The 18,622-nt window shown below is 39.7% G+C and overlaps 4 protein-coding genes across 9 annotated transcripts in view; 2 read left to right on the forward strand and 2 right to left on the reverse strand.

Moving 5' to 3' along the window:
* The window catches only part of LOC135165832 (MICAL-like protein 1), a 36,037-nt gene extending 27,607 nt beyond the window's left edge, over positions 1-8,430 (forward strand). For 3 of the 5 annotated variants that reach the window (XM_064127550.1, XM_064127549.1, XM_064127551.1), the window contains exons 5-8: positions 5,128-6,347; positions 6,432-6,618; positions 6,879-7,644; positions 8,023-8,430. In XM_064127550.1, coding sequence (XP_063983620.1) covers positions 5,128-6,347; positions 6,432-6,618; positions 6,879-7,644; positions 8,023-8,210 — 2,361 coding nt within the window. In that variant the 3' untranslated portion in view covers positions 8,211-8,430. Of the gene's footprint in view, positions 1-1,433; positions 1,488-3,676; positions 4,056-5,127; positions 6,348-6,431; positions 6,619-6,878; positions 7,645-8,022 lie in introns of those variants that run through there. The other 2 variants (XM_064127552.1, XM_064127553.1) reach the window with 2 other exon arrangements.
* A 118-nt stretch (positions 8,431-8,548) lies between these two features.
* LOC135165859 (protein-lysine N-methyltransferase EEF2KMT-like) lies at positions 8,549-11,275 on the reverse strand. Its single transcript, XM_064127612.1, has 4 exons — positions 11,145-11,275; positions 9,836-11,003; positions 9,079-9,511; positions 8,549-8,985 (listed from the first exon to the last, which is right to left on the reverse strand). The coding sequence occupies exons 2-4, from the start codon at positions 10,235-10,237 to the stop codon at positions 8,870-8,872; spliced, it is 951 nt and encodes a 316-aa protein (XP_063983682.1). The 5' UTR covers positions 10,238-11,003; positions 11,145-11,275; the 3' UTR covers positions 8,549-8,869.
* A 76-nt stretch (positions 11,276-11,351) lies between these two features.
* On the forward strand, positions 11,352-14,166 carry LOC135165865 (CUE domain-containing protein 1). Of its 2 annotated transcripts, none has more exons than XM_064127624.1 (4): positions 11,352-11,485; positions 11,907-12,273; positions 12,330-12,452; positions 12,938-14,166. In XM_064127624.1, the coding sequence occupies exons 1-4, from the start codon at positions 11,381-11,383 to the stop codon at positions 13,072-13,074; spliced, it is 732 nt and encodes a 243-aa protein (XP_063983694.1). In that variant the 5' UTR covers positions 11,352-11,380; the 3' UTR covers positions 13,075-14,166. The 2 variants fall into 2 exon arrangements, with proteins under 2 accessions (XP_063983694.1, XP_063983695.1); XM_064127625.1 differs by having other exon boundaries at positions 12,351-12,452.
* A 10-nt stretch (positions 14,167-14,176) lies between these two features.
* Positions 14,177-18,545, reverse strand: LOC135165830 (WASH complex subunit 4). Its single transcript, XM_064127544.1, has 2 exons — positions 17,685-18,545; positions 14,177-17,319 (listed from the first exon to the last, which is right to left on the reverse strand). The coding sequence occupies exons 1-2, from the start codon at positions 17,945-17,947 to the stop codon at positions 14,331-14,333; spliced, it is 3,252 nt and encodes a 1,083-aa protein (XP_063983614.1). The 5' UTR covers positions 17,948-18,545; the 3' UTR covers positions 14,177-14,330.
* Between the last annotated feature and the right edge of the window lie 77 nt (positions 18,546-18,622).

The raw sequence follows: 18,622 nt of genomic DNA on the forward strand, positions 1-18,622 counted from the left end.
TAATTTTCGTTCCTACCTGGAGCATAAAGAGGAGGACGCAGAAAGGAGTAAAAGGTGGAACGGGAGTTGTACGTTCCTGGTACAAGTAAGATGCCGACCGGCCACTCAAACGGACTTATCTTCGTGGCAAACACGATTTTCTGTTCAACTCCTCGAGAATAGTCAGACGTCATTGCCCTCTACTTCATTCACTTCCGCATCCAATTCCTATTTTCTTTTGGTATTAGGTTTTTTTTTTTCTCTTTTTATTTTCAACTTTTTCTTGCTTTGGGTGGGGTAATTACGGGAAAAAGACGTACCCGGAGGTACCTCAGGGCTTTATCCAACATTTTTTATGATTATTTATGCAATTTTCAGGCATTAAAAAATGGAGAGTGTCAAAAACTTGGGAAATTATTTTTTTAACAATAAATAAGGTCCAAAACTCTGTGATACAATTTTTTCAAACCTCAAAAACGTCAAAATCACGTGAAATAATTTTTTTAACCTCAAAAAAGCGTTGAAAATGTCGAAAAAAAATGTTAACTTTGACAAAAATTTCAAAAAATCTTTCTGCGTCTCCCGAAGCTCCATTCACGGACTAAAAAATATCAACCTTCAAAAAAACCTTCTTCAAAAATTTCTATCCTCAAAAAATCCCTCAAAAGCTTCAAAAAACCCAAAAATCCTTATATTTACCTCCAAAAAAAAAATTCAAAAAAGTTTTTTGCCTTAATATCAATAGTAACCTTCTAAAAAAGGCTATTTAAAAAATCCTTCCCTTCAAAAATTCCTCAGACCCTAAAAAAACGAAAATTTTTGTTGCCACTTGAAAAAAAAAATTTAAAAATCCCCAAATTTTCCCTTTTTTTAATTCCAAAATTACCATACCCACCCATTGCCCCACAAACCCCAGATAAAATCGAAATCTGCATCACTCCATTAGCATTCAGAGCGTAACGTCTGTAATCCTTCTCGAAAAACCATTGAAAAGGCGGAAAAAAAAAAGAAATAATTCTCTATCTCTCGTGCCATCGACAGGCGCATAATACTCGCGTGTATGACCCGTTCGTTCACATTGAATTCCCTCACACATAAGTAACGATTCCAGCCATAAGAGAGGAAAAAGACCGAGAGAGAGAGAGAGAGAGAGGAAGAGAGGCCCGAGAAAGAAAAAGAGAAAAGTAAAACTCGAGAGCATTCAAATGGGCGCATGAATTTCCCCATCCCCACAAAGTTTAGTACAACGTCGGGCCAACGTTGGATCACGAGAGCCTACCGTCTGCATTCAGTATTTGCAATGATGAGAGTAAAAAAAATATATATATATATTCTCCAAGACATTAATAATAAACAAAGAACATTTACGACGATGAAAGCGTCGGGTCTGATAACAGAAAAAATAAATAAATAAAAATTGAAAAAAAAAATATTTTTCATTTTTTTTTCTCCAGGAGGAGAGCTTGGACTTAATGGGGCAATATAAACCTGAAATATTCTGCTAGAAGGTAATTTTACAAGCTTTCATCGTTTTTATTGATTAATTATTGCTTTTATTATTTGTTTATCAGTTGATTTATTAATTTTAGTTGCATGCTTCTGCCTAATTGCACTACATTAATCAGGGTCTTGGGAATTGGGGGTGGGAGGGGGTGAGACGGTGCTGTGGGGTGGGAAATTTGACTGGAAAATTGGAGAAACATAAACATTTTGCTTATTTATAATCAAAGTTGCTGTAAAATAAATTAAAATGTTGTGTAATAATTCACGTGGAATATTTAAAATTTTTTAAATTTTCTCCGATCTTTCCACTTAACTGTCACTCATTACCCCCCCCCCTCCTATAAGGAATAAATTCTCACGACATTTGAATGTGAAAATAAAAAAAGAATAGTAAAAAAATATTGAACAATTGTCTTTTGTTGTTCACCGGTGAGAAATCAACGGCAATAAATATTAATTAATCACATACCCTCGATGATCGATTGGCGATTGTAGTGGGCATTCATCGAGTAATGACAATGTGCAATTGCATAATAAAATACTGACTATAGCCGTTGGCATCGATTAGTGCGTTAAAAAAAAAAAATATCGTTGAAAATATGTGTAGGTAATGAATTTTTATGGTACAACAGTGGTAATGGACGAGACAACGAGGCCAGTGGGTCTTGTTTCAATCATGTGAGAGAAATAAAAAACTGCATTTTTTACTGTCTTCATTTCTCATTCACTCATAATTACTGCGATTTAATCGGATAATTGTGAAAAAGATTGAGACTAGTAGCAATTAAAAATTTAAATATCTCTCGCCCTAAAAAACAACCTCTTACTATTAACAATTTAATGCATAATTATTAACTATGCATTTAATTAGAATTATTTTTTTAAATCTCTCATTTGTTTACGAGTAAAAAAGTGAAGAATTCATAATTTTTCAATTTTTTCATTTCATTCGTTTTTAAATTTTGAAATAAATTTGTTCAACGTGGACTGCCCTATTTAAATTATTAACTATCTCATTAATATTTATGATTTTTTATTAATTCTTCTGTTTATTTTTTTAATTCCGAAAAATCGAAGAAAGAAAAAATTTTTAGTTTTTCAATTTTCAATTTTTTTTCTGACAATTTCGTGTTTTTTTTCTCATCTTCGGTAATAATGGGGCAGAACGGAATGTTTTTCTTTGATATCCAATTATTTTTTTCTGATGTATCGATTGGGATCACTTCCGATATTCAATCACTTCCGGTTCATCATTTTGGTCAATAAATAAATATTTTTTTTATTTTTTTCTTAAAAAAAAAACGAAATCATCAGAATGATTAATTATTAGACGTAAAGAGAGAATAAATTATTTTTTCGCGTGTATTTTTCCACAGGAAATGATTTTTCCATGGAAATGAGGTCACTTCCGAGCGCCGCGTGCTCTTCATAAAGTGGGTTTTGAGCATTTAACACCGGCCTTTTATTTGATTTTAGCCGGTGCCAGGGGTCACACGGGTTTACATTTCACCTCTCCATTGACACATATTCATCAATCAAAAATAAACATACACCGGTTAGAAAGGGAGGAGCGAGAGGGGGAGACTATTGTGGCCGTGAAATTTGTTTTTATTTAGCATTCAATGCGAGACGCTAAACTCTCTCGTCTTCTTTTAAGTCATTCACCGATAGATCTACGTGACGAAGATTGATAATTTATACTATTTACGTGACAAGAATAAATTCTAAATTCACGAGAAATGGGAATAAAAGTTCAACGAATTCAATTTAAAATTGATGAAGAAATTTTAAAATATGAGAAAAAAAAATTGTTAAATAATTGAAAAGAAATGATAAATATTCATTAATTAAATGAATAATTATTTAGATGGAGAAATGTAGACTCAATCAATTTATTTTAAAGTTCAAAGTTCAGGAAGTGAACAAATTTTCAATCTTTCAATTTTTAGATTAAAAAAAAAAAATTCTGAATCCGCAAAAATGGATAATAACAACAATAATAATAATAATAATAATAATAAATAGTTGAAATAGCGGAATATAAGCTAAATGAATTTATTTTATTATAAGTTTGAAATGCAAAAAATTTGAAATTTCTCAATTTAAATTTCCAAAATTTCAAGAGAATAAACTTTTGTTTTTTTTTTAATCTTGTTTAGGTTACGTGGTTGATAAAGCACATGTTTGTCTCTATTTATAATCGCATAAGTTTGTAGTAGTCGAAGGAAGTGGCACAAAATGCGCACGCGCTGTGTCTGCATTGACTAGAAAAAAAAAAAAAAATTATCGAAGACAGTGCTGGTGCGGCACCTCAGAGGGCCGGCCACGTTAAACAAACTTTTATTTTTCCATCCTCTATTCATCATAAACAAACGAAAGAAACAAAAAAAAAAAAATTACAAAAACGTTGCACTACTTTTCCCCCCATTCTCCTGATGTCACGGTCTGCAATGTGCAGTTAATAATTAAACTCAATTGAACGTTGCGGCTGTTACGAGGCGAGAGAAATAAAAGGAATAATGTACATGATGGGGATGAGTAGTTGGAGATAGTGCGTCATACAGCGTGAAACGGTTAGTGATGTGTCGTTGAACTCTAAAGTAATTTATTATATTTTTTTCGTGCGATAGAAGAAAAAACAACAAAATTACGTGAAGATAAATTTTCATTTACCCCCTTAATTTTGAATTATTCCGGTAATTATTGATTTTATCGTAAATTGTGACTGAACATTTTTTATAGAAAATTCAATTCTCCGGAAAAAATGTCTCATCACATTTTCCCCTGCCGCTATTAATTACGGAGATAATTGCATAACAATAAAAAAATTGGTGAATTTTAGTCTTCAATTTTTTCCCCTTTAATTTTGAACAGTAATAAAAATTACCATTCGCAACAAAACGGTCTTGACGATAAATACTTATCACAGAACGCGGGGAAAAGTTGAAGGAAACACTTAGCTCTTTATCAAAACCACCAGCTTGTGCAGTAATGCCCGACAATTCCGTTAAATAAATGTATCCAAAACCGCGGGATAAAAAAAATAAATAGAGGAGGAATTCCTTGCCAACAGGTTTTAGCAAATGCACGTACCACTGGCCTCGACTTGCATTTAGAAAGTGTGTCCATGACCGTAAAAAATGTTGTTATCAAAAATTAGACTTAAGTTATCGTAATCTGCTGAAATATCTGTTTTCATAAATTAAAGTAGACAACATCCCAAAGAATTCTCCCTTTAACTGAAAAAGAATTATCCATTTTGCTCCATAATTTTACGAGTTATAGGAAACATGATTTTTTTCAACGCGTTGAAAATCATCAACATGTTGATAATCATCAACTACTGAATTCAATCAACGTGATGACAACAGTTATCCATTTAAAATTATCAACATGTTGATAATTGCATGTAATCAGCACGTGTTGATAATTATCAACATGTTGACATTCATTATCCTTTGAAAATCCCTAACCCCCTCAAGATCCTCGTCATATGAAACCAATCAACTAGACGTCCATCAACATGTTGAAAAATCACAAACCATACGCACGTTGAAAATTTGGGAATCAACATGATTATTCCCCTTCGATCGTCCCCTTATCAACTACAAATATAAAAAAACTCATCAACTTGTTTTTCCCCAGGTAATGTCCCGTCTGGCTATGCGTCGGGAGGTCTGCGCGGTGTGCACCCTGCCGGTATTTCTCGCCGAAAAATTGGTCATAACCCGTCGCACGTATCACCGAACGTGTTTCAAATGTGCCCGCTGTACCAATCAACTAACACCCGGAAATTTCTACGAAACTGAGGAAGGTGACTTCTGCTGCGAGACATGCCCCGATGAAGATAAATCAACTCCCCTATCCTCACCAACTTCCACCGCCCTATCAACTCCTTCAATACCATCGACTCCTCTACCCACCCCTAGATCACTGAGTGATGAAGAGAAGACGAAAAAAAATCATGAAAATCCATCAAAAACAACGCGTATGAGACTTGATTTTATGTCCCATCAACTCGAATCATCAACCGTTGACTCAGTTCCCGATCATCCTCCACCCCCAATCCCCCACGATCCACCAATCAGTGAATCACTTGACGAGTGTCGTCAATCCCCGAGAGACAATTTACCCCTTAATTTTACCGATAATAATGATGTTGATGTAACAAGTGTTGAATTAAATGTTGACGATAATGTTGTAATTGTGTGCAAGGATACCAAAGAGACACTTGGCGTTGATAGTGACAATGATGATGTTGATGAAGCCAGTCAGTGCCTTTCAATTGTACAGAAGAGACTCAAGATGTTTGAGAAAATTGGTGTTGATGAGGTGTTCGTGAAAAATACTAATTTACGTCAAGTTGATAATGACATTGATAAACAAATTGATAATGACTGTGTGGAGCCCGATTCGTTAGAATTATTGGATTCATCCCAACAAATTGAAAAATCAGTTGATAACATTGAACAAATTAAAAACGTTGATAATTCTGAACCTGTTGATAACAACAAAGATGTTGAACTGTTGACCGCCGACGGAATTGATCTGAGCGTGGAATATCCCGAGGACATGAATCCATTCAACAGCGATGACGACGACGATGATAACAACAAGGTTGATGTCCCCGAGCTGTTGAAAACCCCCAAAGTATCGACGAATCCTTTTGGCAGTAGCGAAGACGACGATGAGGAGAAAGTACCGACACCCGCAGCTAGACGAAGAACGGAATCAGTGGAGCCGGTGAAAAGGAGACTCCAGGCACCTCATATCAATCTCAACCCTTTTTGGAGTGATGAGGAAGAGGGGGAGAGTGATGATGAAGCGCCCAAGGTGATTCCAGTTCCAAAACCAAGAACAATAAGGTGATCTTACATTCAATATCTCTGAGTTAATCATGTGTCGTGGTTGATGAGCATTTTTTTAATCAATAATTCCACTCATTCCAGGGATATTCCTGGAAATTTAGAACGCACTGGATTGTATGCCTCCAGCAGTTCGCTGGCAAGTACCAGTTCCACAACTACAACACCCGGGGGTACATACAGAAAGAGAAAGCCAGCACCACCACCACCAGTTTGTAATGAACGAGGCCCAACGATTATATCCGATATTAAATCACCACAGTCTTCACATGTGAGTTATATTTTTTTTTAAATTACTGGCCCGTTCATGATAATCAACGTGTTGAAAAATAATCAACATAGTAAAAAACCTTAAGGGCTAAATAAATTATCGTTGTGCTGAAATACTTCTAATGTGTCAAGATATATTCAACACCTTAGAAGCATTTCAATATGTTGAAAAATCACATATGCGTTGAAAATCATCAACATGTTGATAAGCTGGAAAAAATAAATTTTCCATAATCTGAAATTACATTTTTTTTTCCACAGAATTCACCAGTAAAAACACCGAGGGCGAGAAAATCGAAGCCAGCCCCACCTCCCCCACTTCCCACGAGCCTCTTATCAACCCTATCCCTGTCGTCTACTCCCTCCTGGGAGGAGGAGAAAATTTCCAAGAATCAATCGAACAAATCAAAACAGTCTCAGAGATCTCCTCCACCGATTGACGAAGACGACTCTTTCTCCTACACTGACAAGAGTACACAGGGCAAATGGAAGCGTAAAAAGGGCCCAGCACCGGCCCGTCCAGTTCCACAAAGGCGTAAGATCAAGGTGATGTCAATGAAGGATGTGAAATTAGAACTAGACGAGATAGAAATGCAGCAACAGGGACTCGAGAGACAGGGGGTGAGACTTGAGCAGTTGATAAGAGACAGATGTGAGAATGATCATGACAATGATCCCCCAAGAGTTGATAACATGACAATGGATGTTGAAGAGCTCGTTCTCGAGCTCTTCTCATTGGTCAACGAGAAAAATGAATTGTTCAGGCGACAGGCGGAGTTGATGCTGTTGAAGAGACAGCAGAGACTCGAGGAGGAACATGCCGACATTGAGTATCAGATAAGATGTCTAATGTGTCAACCAGAGGCCACTAAGACTGATTTTGATAAGCAGAGGGAGGAGAAGCTCATTCAAAGGCTTGTTGAGATTGTTGAGAGGAGAAGTGAAATTGTTGAGTGCCTGGAGATGGACAGACGGAGGGAAGTGGAGGAGGACAAGAGCATCAACATGCATATGGGACTTTATGCAGGTAATTTTACGATTATTCAACCTCATCAATCATGATCCCCATTAATTCACCTGATCATTTCCCTGATGAATGAGAGGACGAAAATAACGAAGAGAGTTATTTTATTTTTCAACTCTAGTATCAAAGCGACACTTAAAGTTGATAATGATGTTGATAAAGACAGTTAAGATCTTTAATCATACGAAAGAGACTTGTGAAATTGAAAAGAAAATGGTGTGATAAAACCCTAAAGAGAATTATGTTTTGAGGGGTTGAAAATGTTGATAATATTAAAAGACTTCAAGTTGATAGAAATTATCAACACGTGCAAAACGATAAAATACTCTGAATGATTGCCTGGTTGAAAAAACCTAATATTATTATAATTTTTTTTTTCAGCTAAAAGTAAAGGAGATTTGACGAAAGATCAAGAATTTTCACCGAAACCTCATAAATCCAAAAAACTGAAGATCAAGGGAATAATTCTCGACAAACATCTGAAAAAAATACACAAGAAAGATGCTGACAAGGACGTGGATGAGACTGAAGTCAAGATTAAACGTCAAAATAAAAAAAAATGGTTCTAGTATCATATCAGTTAGCACACTCTCATGAAACATCCATGTGAAATGTAGAATCTCAAATTTATGTTTTAAGAGTCAAATCAATATTTAATACATCAATTTTTTTTTATACATAATATTTTTCCTCGATGATACCCTTTGTATTTTGTATTTATGGAATAATTACTTTCTTTTTTCGTAGTTTATGTACACTGTAGTTGAATAAATGTAAGTTTAAAAATAATTATCAAGTCGATAATCATTTCACAATAAGAACCAAAAACAATCCCATAAGATTACTCAAAGACCCACTTTGCCCCATAATTTTCCGAGTTACTGTTTAAAAAAAATCAGAATGGGTGGTTTGTCATTTGACAAATGGAGTAATTTATTGCTTATTGAATGAAATGATTTTAATGATCTCCCCTGCCCCTCTCAGAATAATTATTAACTAATTAGGTGAACGAGGGAAAATAATGTAGTGTTCGATGAGGTTCAATCGTCAATATTTCCTGACAGAACGATACGATCTTAATAAATGAGATCTCATTTTGAAGATTTGTTTTCAAGCTTCAAAATGATGCAAAATTTATTAAAATTCACTCTGCCAATCGCAAGTTATTGATGATTGAAGAAACCGGTTTTATCGACTGCATTCGTAAATGAATTTTCACACGATTTTTTCAACTTCTTTTATTACGGTACGATAATTTAATTATTCTGACAGGAGTATCATCACTCCTAATGAATATTGAAAACTCTGGAGTGTCGGTTTCCTCATAAACGAATCCCCCAGAATCTAAAAGACAGTTAAATTGAGGAATTAGTGAGTTTTCCAGGAGATATTTTCTTACACAAAGCAAAAGCTTCAAATTGAGAGAAATTCACTCACTCAGTTGTTCAAAAAATTCTGAAACAGTTTCCTGGTTCCTGACAGTCATCGCAATGACCCCGACACAGTTTCCCGAGGACATCAACGTCCTGAGACCGTTGATCAACGAGGGAAACAATGATTTATCATAAATAACATCAGCTGCGATTACCAGATCAAGATCCAGACTATTACTCAATTGTTCGTCGATATTTTCCCAGGGTAAATCAATTATCTCATGGGGGTGATCGATTTTTCGGGAATGACAATCGACATTGGACCTCAAAAGGGTTAAAACCCTGGGATGACAGTCGGAAAATATGAATTTTCGAGGGGAACAGAGACTCAAGATTGTCAGACCTGTTAATCCCACTCCTGACCCCAGTTCCAGAATTTTTTTCCCCTCGAGAAAATCCCTGTGGAGGACGCACCATTCACCTAGCGCCAGAGCTGCCTATTACCCAGAAAAACTCTTGTCAATCGAATTTCCATCGTAAAGAGAAATAAATAATTAGAGAGAATCGAGAATAATTTGTCAAAGAAAATCGTAAACTTGAACTACTTTTTTTCTCAAATTTTCTCATTATCTGGAGAACAAACAGACTTGAGAGAAAATGTCAGGCGACATTTTTTCAAGAGAACTCAATTTTGAATATGAAATATTCAGTGGAACTTTCTCCTAAAACCCCTCACAGCCGAAATATTCCAACAGTTATGATCAGAAAATTATAAAATACAATATTTGATTGAAAAAAAATCCTATTCGATTTCTAATCACCTGCCAAGAACAGAGACCCGTAGTTCCTTCCGAGATCAAGCTCCTGCTCTCTTGAATGATCAGCCTGTCAATGTTCCCCCCATTCCCCAGGGGAAAATGTCGATAATGAGTTTTGTGGTCATTATCAGTCGTTTGGGACAACAAATTGCAAAGGGACTCGTAAAACAATTCGTAAACCTCTTCGTTCTCACTATTTTCCAGTGACTCTACGATTTTGCGAACGAATTTTTGTTGATACTCGCGCTTGATCGGATACTCCAGAACCCGAGGATCGCCCACAGTTGCCTTAAATATCTCTACCTGATCGTTTAGCTCTATTTTCCGGGGTAAATTAAACGCAGAAAGAGGAAAACACGCGAGAAATTTCCTCTGAATTGAGGTTATGACACTGGAGTCACTCATTTTATCGCGTGCGAGGTTTGTTGACCCTTTTTGTGAGGTTATGAGAGATTATATAAATGTCACTCACCATTTTACCGGCTGCCGGTGCCCCCGGAACGACAGGAACTCCTTGCCAACGGCCAACAACGAGGATAACCTCATCTGACCTCTCAGCTCCCCTTCAAATCACAGAAAATCACAAAAACTTCACTTAAACACTCAACGTGAAACATTCGCACACACACTTTTTTGATGTAACTATCACTAATTATCACTAACTCCTTCGATATTGCTCTTCAACCCTCATTTTACACTTTATTTCCAGTCCTCAGAGCTTCAAACACCTTCTTGACCGCTAATAACACGTCAATCAGTCCACAATTGCCCCCACAATCACCAATTTCCCTCCACAAATCCCAATCACTTTCATTGTTGATGATCACTCGCTGGTAACTAACCAAAAAAAGATGGCGTCATACCCGGCCCGGTCTTCCACACAAGGTAACACACTGACTGGACATTGTCCGAAAACAGGCAAATTATGGTCTCCCATCTCTGTTCCACACCTTATTTACATTCATTAGGCTCTCATGACCTCTCTAGACCACTTATTAGTCATTAATTATCCCGTAATTACTCATCATTGCATTAATTTCACGCGACACGTCCCAATTACGTGATTTCTCGCTGGTAACTAATCTCGCCAAGATGGCGTCTCGGCATGATGAGGGAGAGATGCGCAGGAGCGTGCGCCGTAACTCAGGCATGCGCAACAGGCCAATTAACACTTGAAAATTAAATAAATTGCATAAATAAATTATGGATTGTTAATAAATGAAATTTTTGGTCGAACAGGGCTGAAAGTGTTGCAGATTTTTTTATGTTTAGGGGAATTATTTTTTTTATCGATGTTAAAATGATATTTTACCTATGCGCGTGCGCAATGGGACGTCCTGAGGCTGTCAACGGAGGGTGCAGAGCAACAATAACCTCTGCTACGTTTAATTATCGTTTCAGCGATAATTATCACGTGTTTTAATTAGGGCTATTGGAGACAGGGTACACTGGGTGGTGGGTGTCACACTGAGCATGGAGACGTGTGCTGACATGTTTATCATTGAGTGATGGTGTTCAGAGGCTGACGGGTGTGGGAACGAGTCCATCATGGCATCAGCTGCTGAACAGCAGCAACAGACCACCCTGGAGTTCTACCAGGCAATGGCTGATTTCAAAAATATGTTCCCTCAGATGGATGACGATGTCATCGAGGTAATAAAATTTTTATTGAAATTATTGATTTCTTATAGTTCGTTGATTAGGTCAGGGAGGAGGGGGTTTGGGAGAAAAAGTCGTAGAACATTTTTTCTGGAGAATTCAATTTCCAATAAAAATAGTCTTATGACATTTTCTCCTCAAGTCAATGATTCCCGAAATAATCAAACTTTTATGATGGACTTCATGCCCTCTCGACGTAATGGAATTTTTCTCGCAGAAATTATTGAATTGTATAATTGTCGAATTATCTCGAAGAGGTGGGGGTTTAGGCGAAAAAATCATAGAATATTTTCTCTGGAGAATTAAATTTCCAAGAAAACATTTCCTATGACATTTTCCTCTAAACTCCAAAAATACGGAAGTAATCGTGTCGTTAATGAAAGTAAAAAATAAGAAATTATCTTGTGATCCTCAGGCTGTTCTTCGATCAAATCAGGGTGCGGTGGACACGACAATCGATCAGCTCCTGGCGATGAGCACCGACAACGAGAACGAGAAGATCAGGAGTGAGCTGGAGCAGTCAGAGGACCCCAATTCCCCGAAGATCTCGAAAACCGAGGCCAGAGTTCAGAAAAGCATCAGCAAGTGGCAGCCACCCCTGCTCGGTCCTCTTCCTGACACCTTCCTCAGGATTCCCCAGCAGCTAGAGGCGTCGGACGGTGATCCTGAGATTCAGGACAACTCGATGCTCGAGGACGAGAGAATAGCCATGTTCCTGCAGAACGAGGAGTTCATGGCTGGACTCCGATGGAACGAGGACTTCCTCAGCACCTTGGAGAGTGGTAATGAAGTCTTCCAGGATTTTCGCCTCAATTTCGCTCATTTTATGGGGTTTAAGATTCTTTCGGTGACTTTGCAGATACGAAGGTACCTCGTGGGGGCCGCTGCACCTCTACTGACCTCCAGGACAGCCATGATGAGGAGGATTTGTTCAAGGAGAGACTGAGAAACATGGGAAAAGGTACAGGATTGAGTAAATTGAGATATTTGTGGTTTAAAAATGGAAGTGTTGAGGAATTTAAATTAAATTGAAGTTATTGAGGAATTAAAAAATTTTGGAAATTTTAAAATTGGATTTTTTTAAAGTTTTGAGTGGACAATAAGGATTTTTTAAATGGTTTATTATTTTTAACTAATAAATATTGAATTATTTTGAAAACAAATATTTTTTCAATTTTATTGTTCAATTGCCTCAGCAAGAATCTGAAATGTTTTAAATCTTTCAAAGTTTAATAGTAATATAATAATATTATTAACAATCATCATAACATTACAATTTCATTAATCATAATTTTATAATTTTATTATTTTTCGCATCTTTTTGAATGAATTTCAAGATTTATGTTGACTTCAAAATTCAATTTATCATCACAACATCTCAATAACTATTTTCATATTATTTATAAAACATTATAAAAATTATTAATAAATAATTTTTATTTGCAGTTTCACGTCGTAAGTTCGCTCAACTTACGAAAGTCTTCACTCGCAGTAAGAAAAGGGGTGAGAGACAGTTGCTGCCTCCGACAGCCTCATGTGACGATCTCTTGGACCCCGAGGAGTCCTCTAGGCCCCAGACTTGAGAGATAAATAAACCAAAGAGAGAGAGGAATAGACAATGCTTTGATTAAAATCAGGATTCTTAGTGGGCTAGGTAATTTTCGATGAATCTCACTAGATTGATATTTTCTTGGGATAAGACAAGGGACACCCGCGAGCCTTCTAGACGATCCCGAAGTTCTTTTCCCCTGCGAAAATTTCCCTTGAAATTCCCCTCCTCCCCCGGAGTCATTGATTACAAGCGAACAGTAAATAATAAGAAAAAGAATATTTTCACCCGGGAAATCAATGCCAGGGAAATTTTTGTTACGGGAAATCTTTATTTGGGGAAATTCACGAGGAGGGAATTTAATCCGCGAACGTTTTGCCGGGAAAATTAACTCCGATCATCCCTTGTAGTCCCAATACTTAATGACAACAATTTTTAGTTGAAACGGCGAAGCGATATTTTTATTAGATTTTTTTAGATTTTATTATCTCAGTTGGGAGCGACTCCAGAGGCAAAAGTTGCATAACATTTTTTGTAGAAAATTAAATTCTCTGGAAAAATGATAATCAACATTTTCTTCTCAGTCGTCTCATTATCAAAGAAGATGTGATGATAACGTGAATGTTTGGAAGATTTGAGATGATTCTCAGTGATTTTGTTATCACAAATTAAAAAAACTAGTCATTTTTACGGTAATCGTAGTCCCACGATTTATGTTGTTACCAGTCTGTATCGGTTACTATATTTACATTGTTATTGTGATGTATTTATTATTAAAAATTTGGGAGACGAAATTAGACCTCGAAATCACAGAAAATCTCAATTATTTAAAAAACCTCAAATTCTCGTATGAACTCCTTCGAAATGGCTGGAAATTCCCCTGAATTCCTCCAACAATTCTAGAAATTCTCGGAATTCCCTTAGAAGTTAAAAAAACTTCTTGAGTTCTCACGAAATTTTAACAAAACCTTCAAACTCTCTGAATGCCTTGGAACTCCACAAGTTCCCCACATGCTCTCATCTCCAAAAAAATTCTGGAATGCCCTTGAAAAATTCAGAATTCGCTGGAATTCCCTTGAATCATCCAAAATCTACCTACGACACAGAAAACATCTACAAAAGCAAACTCCAGAACCTCACAAAAACTCATTTATTCCCAAAAAATTCCCAAAGAATTCCTCACAAAACAACTCCCCAAGAACTCGTTTATTCCCAAAATGCAGAATTCCAAAAACTCCCAGAGACCGCCAGGAACCATCCAGACCGTTCCCTGTAATCTCCAAATAAAACTCACCCCTCGGGTTGTTTGAAAAAAACCCTAGCCCCTGACAACGAGTAGTAAAGCAATTGGAACTCAGCAGTTCGTTGTGCAATTCTCTTCAACGTGAGTGCCTTCGTCTGCTGCAGCTTCTCATCACCTCCATCTGCCCTGACTTCTGCCGCCATTTTTTCATCACTAAAATGTCGATTGACCGTCTCAAACCACTGGAGTCCGTCCAATTCCGCGTCCTGATCGAGCAGTGCATTGATATACGCAACACCCATTGCAAAACCATCGTCCGTAAACGCAGCTCCATCCTTGTTCTTCTTGAAGATCTTCTCCTTATTCGCGACTGCATTATCCACGAAGCTCAAGGTCAGCGGAGGAATGATGGCGTAGAATTGCTGGAGATGAAAGCTCTTGGAGTCGCGAAACGAGGAAGCGAAGACATCCACCAGTAATTTAAAGTACTGAATTCCCTCCGTGAAATTCCGCACGAGATTTCCGATGTCGTCGTCCAAACGTTTTGCCGCTGCTCTGGTCGTCGCGGAATACTCAAGGCCATCGCATGCGTTTTCGAAATGCGCTGACGACTTGATCTCCGGAAGGAACGAAACGGCGTTTGCCGACGCGTGCAGTCCACCCGAGCGGATAAGCCGAACGTACCCGAGTGCAGTCCCAATCTGCGTTATCAATTGACGAAAATGATCTAGATAACTCAATCCCTCCGGGGACATTCCGAGTTTGCGAATTCCCTTCTGGAATTTCTCCGCGCGTTCGTACGTGTACGGAACATCGTCGCGTTCCCTCTGGGAGCGAATGAACCGAATGTCCCGGAGAAGACGCGACTTGATGTGTTCGTCAAATAGAAATTGGGAGAACGTGTGGAGCTTCACCCGGAGAAACTGATAAACGAAATTGACAGTTGTGCTCATAATTCCGGTTCCGTGTGTGCGAATTGAATTGGCAATATGACGAATGCCAATTGTATTGAGATGTTTGTTTGCACTCGTGTGCTCCACGAACGTCTGCGTGTTCAGGTTGTAGAGATACTTCGAGACAAAAACGTGGATATTGCGCATGATCTCCAGGGCGTCGAGTCCCTGCTCGAGTGTCTGGGTGGGCAGATGATTCTGGACAGTTTCCAAACCGAATTTGTATTTCGCGAGTGTGTGCATCGTCCTGTAGGTCTTCCAGTCGTGAAGCGCCACCGTCGTCAGGTTGTAGAACATGTCGTCGAGGTAGTGTTCGATAAATCGTTTGGAACTTACGAGAGAATTGGCGATGGGCAGCGGCGACGAGCGAACGATTCGTCCGCCGTCCTTGACCCCGATTTTCATTGGATTAGCAGAATCGAGTTTGAGGTGCGCGTGCACGTGAAGGCGGAGGCTGGTCTCGATCTCGCGACAGGCGGGCTCAAGTATGTACTTGATGAGTGACTCCTTCATGTCCTTAACCTTGACCTCCGTCACCTCGGACCGTCCGGTCTTGACGACCGCGGAATTGAATGCGTTCAGAAGATGCAAAACGTGACTGACGTCCTGATCAGCTTCTGCCACCGACGTCAGATAGGCCGGGATCATGCTCTGGTGGTGGAGGAGAACTGAGTAGTCGCACGCCTCGGAGATGATGGTGTCCAGGTCGGCGATTGTGTCGAAGTCGTCCAGCTTCTGCTTGAGGTTGACGGCGTCCTCGTCCTTGAAGGTGTCCGCCAGCTGGCGGGAGATAGTCAGGGCGCAGCGGGCGATCAGTCGGCGGTCAGAAGAGGGTGCGGTGTCGATCAGTCTCATGGCCAGACTCATCAGGGACAGCGCATCGAGGCGTTCCCGACTGTAGCCCTGGTCCTTCTGGATGAGGCCCTTCCGTGCGGACTCCAGGATCAGGAGGATCTCGTAGGCGAGACACTGAAGGGATCGCCCCTGCGCCTGGACGATGTTAGGCCCGAGGAAATGAAGGGTAGACTCCAGGGTCTTCTCCATCTCCACTAATCTGCAGATGATCTGGACCGTTCCGCGGGTCATTGGCTTGGAGAGTTCTGCGTGGAGGTTCGTGATCGTGAAGACGATCTCGTTCATCTGCTGGAGAAGACCCACCACCTGCTTCAAGAGGCTGTACTGCTTCTTGATGTCTTGAATCTGAAATTCCGAGTCCGACAGCAGATTCCGGGCGTCCATGCACCAGATCATCGATCGCTGGAGGATCGCCCCATAATTCCCCGGAAGCTTCTGGATCATTGCGGTGAGGAGTTTCTCCCCAACTTGGGACGTCACGACGGAGTTGCCGAAGTCCTTCGGGAGGATCTCCGCGAGATACCGCGAGGGCACCCACAGGACATTCCCGACGAGGGTGACTCCGTAGATCTTCTTGTTTATCTCTGCCATTCGCTTCTGCAACTTCTTGTCGCAGACGCCGAAGAGCTTCGTCGACAGGACGATCCCCACGTTCATCCGCACGACCTGTCGGGCGATCAGGTGCGGTGAGAGAATTTTAGTTTCGATTTCGCTGGACATCGTCCTGAGGTAGCTCAACAGGTGGTCGTTCATCACCGGTGTCTTGCTGACGTTCATGACCCCCTCCAACGCCCGGAGAAATAAATTCCGCGTGAATAACTGGGCGTGGAGGTCCTTCAGGAGTTTGTCGAATGTCACGAGACGATTCTCGGGGAGTGAAAATTTCTGCGGATTGTGCATTACTGTCCGCACTTGGATACGGTACTTACGCCAGTTCTCCTGGAGGGTCTGGTGCGCCTCGATTACCTCGTCCAAGGTCACCAGGATGACGAAGAGGTCGATGAGGTGCTCGATCAACACCGGCAGGTAGATCTCGTTGGATGATTTCGTCAGGCTCGACAGCTGAGCGATCCCCAGGTGGATCACTGAGGAGATGCGGTTGCAGAAGACCGACAGGTCCTGCAAGTCCCCGAAGAAGCCGCTGTAGTTGTCCTGGTGATTCTTCTCGGAGTTGTAGAGGAGCTTTGAGTAGAAGATGGGAAACTCGGATTTCAGCTCACGGATCTCCCTGCAGATAACGATGGATCGTTGTTACAAAAAATCGATTATCGAGAAATCGATTTTTTGCGATTCATCAATAAAAAAATCGATTTTGTGCGATTCATCGATAAAAAAAAATAGATTTTGTGCGATTGATCGATTAAAAAATCGATTTTGTGCGATTCATCGATAAAAAAAATAGATTTTGTTCGATTCATCGATAAAAAAATCGATTTTGTTCGATTCATCGTTAAAAAATCGTTTTTTTTTTAATTATCAAAGACTTGAAGAACCGATGATCAATTTTTCAGATAATCGAGAGTTGTTTTTCATAAAATTACTGGTAAAACCATTTTTTTCTTAAATTCATAAACAAATATCGCTGATTCGTACCTGCAAGTGCCCGCCACTGTCGCCAAGACCTTCGACAGGTGCTTGTTCTCCATGTCCGAGAGGGAGAGCAGACTCTCGCACTCGGTGATACGATATACCAGACGAATTGGGCCCTCGAGAACATGTTCCAGGCTGGATGAGGGCTCCCACCAGATTCGCGAGAGCCGGGAGAAGAACTGACCATACTTACGAAGCTGGACATTACCCGCTGCCTTGTGGATCTCCTCATCACGAGAGGACGACCATCCGGACGTCTCAAACATTTTCCCAATCGTATAATCGGTTTTCTGGGACGATTATGGACTTTTTCATAGGGTATGGGAGGGGGGAAATGGTTTGGAGGAGAAAATGACGTGGGGGAGGGACATCTAGGGGGTGGCAGGTGCAGAGAGGGATTTGTTCAGGTCGCCAGGAGGCCTCATGAGGTTTTAGGGGGGTTTTGGTAGGAGGTTTGGAAAGAAATTTATGTGATTTTTTGTTCAAGAATTTGAGGGAATTTTTTGAGGTCAGAATGGACATCCAGGGGATGTTGAGGCTATTGTAGGAGGAGGGACGGAATTCCTTGGCATTTTCAGGTTTTAGGGGGGAATCGACTAGAATTTTGAGAAATTACCTCTTTGAAGACATTTTTTGGAGGTTGGAATGTGTTGCAAGTGACGTTCAGGGAATCGTAGGAGGCACTAGGGAATTTTCCGGGGTTTTAAGAAGTCCTGAGGGCTCCAGAGACAGATCCACAAGTGTCACCAGTACTTCCACAATTTTTTAGGAATTTCCTGAGATATTTTTAAGAGAACTTTCACTTTTAGGGGTGTTTGAAACATTGGAGAGTGTCAAGATGATCGGCCGGTAGTCGCCGGTAATGTCACCAGACCTGCGCATGCCCAGTAGGATTCTTGATCCAAACAAAGGAAAATGTGGTTTCAAGGGTGGGATAATTT

This window comes from Diachasmimorpha longicaudata, chromosome 9 (assembly GCF_034640455.1).
Source record: "Diachasmimorpha longicaudata isolate KC_UGA_2023 chromosome 9, iyDiaLong2, whole genome shotgun sequence".
In the NCBI taxonomy this organism is placed as follows: domain Eukaryota; kingdom Metazoa; phylum Arthropoda; class Insecta; order Hymenoptera; family Braconidae; genus Diachasmimorpha; species Diachasmimorpha longicaudata.

Coding starts and splice junctions, on each gene's coding strand:
- LOC135165830 (XM_064127544.1), bottom strand. CDS start 17,947: ATGTTTGAGACGTCCGGATGGTCGTCCTCTCGTGATGAGGAGATCCAC. Junction 17,320..17,684: donor ACAGTGGCGGGCACTTGCAG/GTACGAATCAGC, acceptor CGTTATCTGCAG/GGAGATCCGTGAGCTGAAAT.
- LOC135165859 (XM_064127612.1), bottom strand. CDS start 10,237: ATGAGTGACTCCAGTGTCATAACCTCAATTCAGAGGAAATTTCTCGCG. Junction 9,512..9,835: donor CGGGTCTCTGTTCTTGGCAG/GTGATTAGAAAT, acceptor TCTGGGTAATAG/GCAGCTCTGGCGCTAGGTGA. Junction 8,986..9,078: donor AGAATTTTTTGAACAACTGA/GTGAGTGAATTT, acceptor ACTGTCTTTTAG/ATTCTGGGGGATTCGTTTAT.
- LOC135165865 (XM_064127624.1), top strand. CDS start 11,381: ATGGCATCAGCTGCTGAACAGCAGCAACAGACCACCCTGGAGTTCTAC. Junction 12,274..12,329: donor CCTCAGCACCTTGGAGAGTG/GTAATGAAGTCT, acceptor ATGGGGTTTAAG/ATTCTTTCGGTGACTTTGCA. Junction 12,453..12,937: donor ACTGAGAAACATGGGAAAAG/GTACAGGATTGA, acceptor TTTTATTTGCAG/TTTCACGTCGTAAGTTCGCT.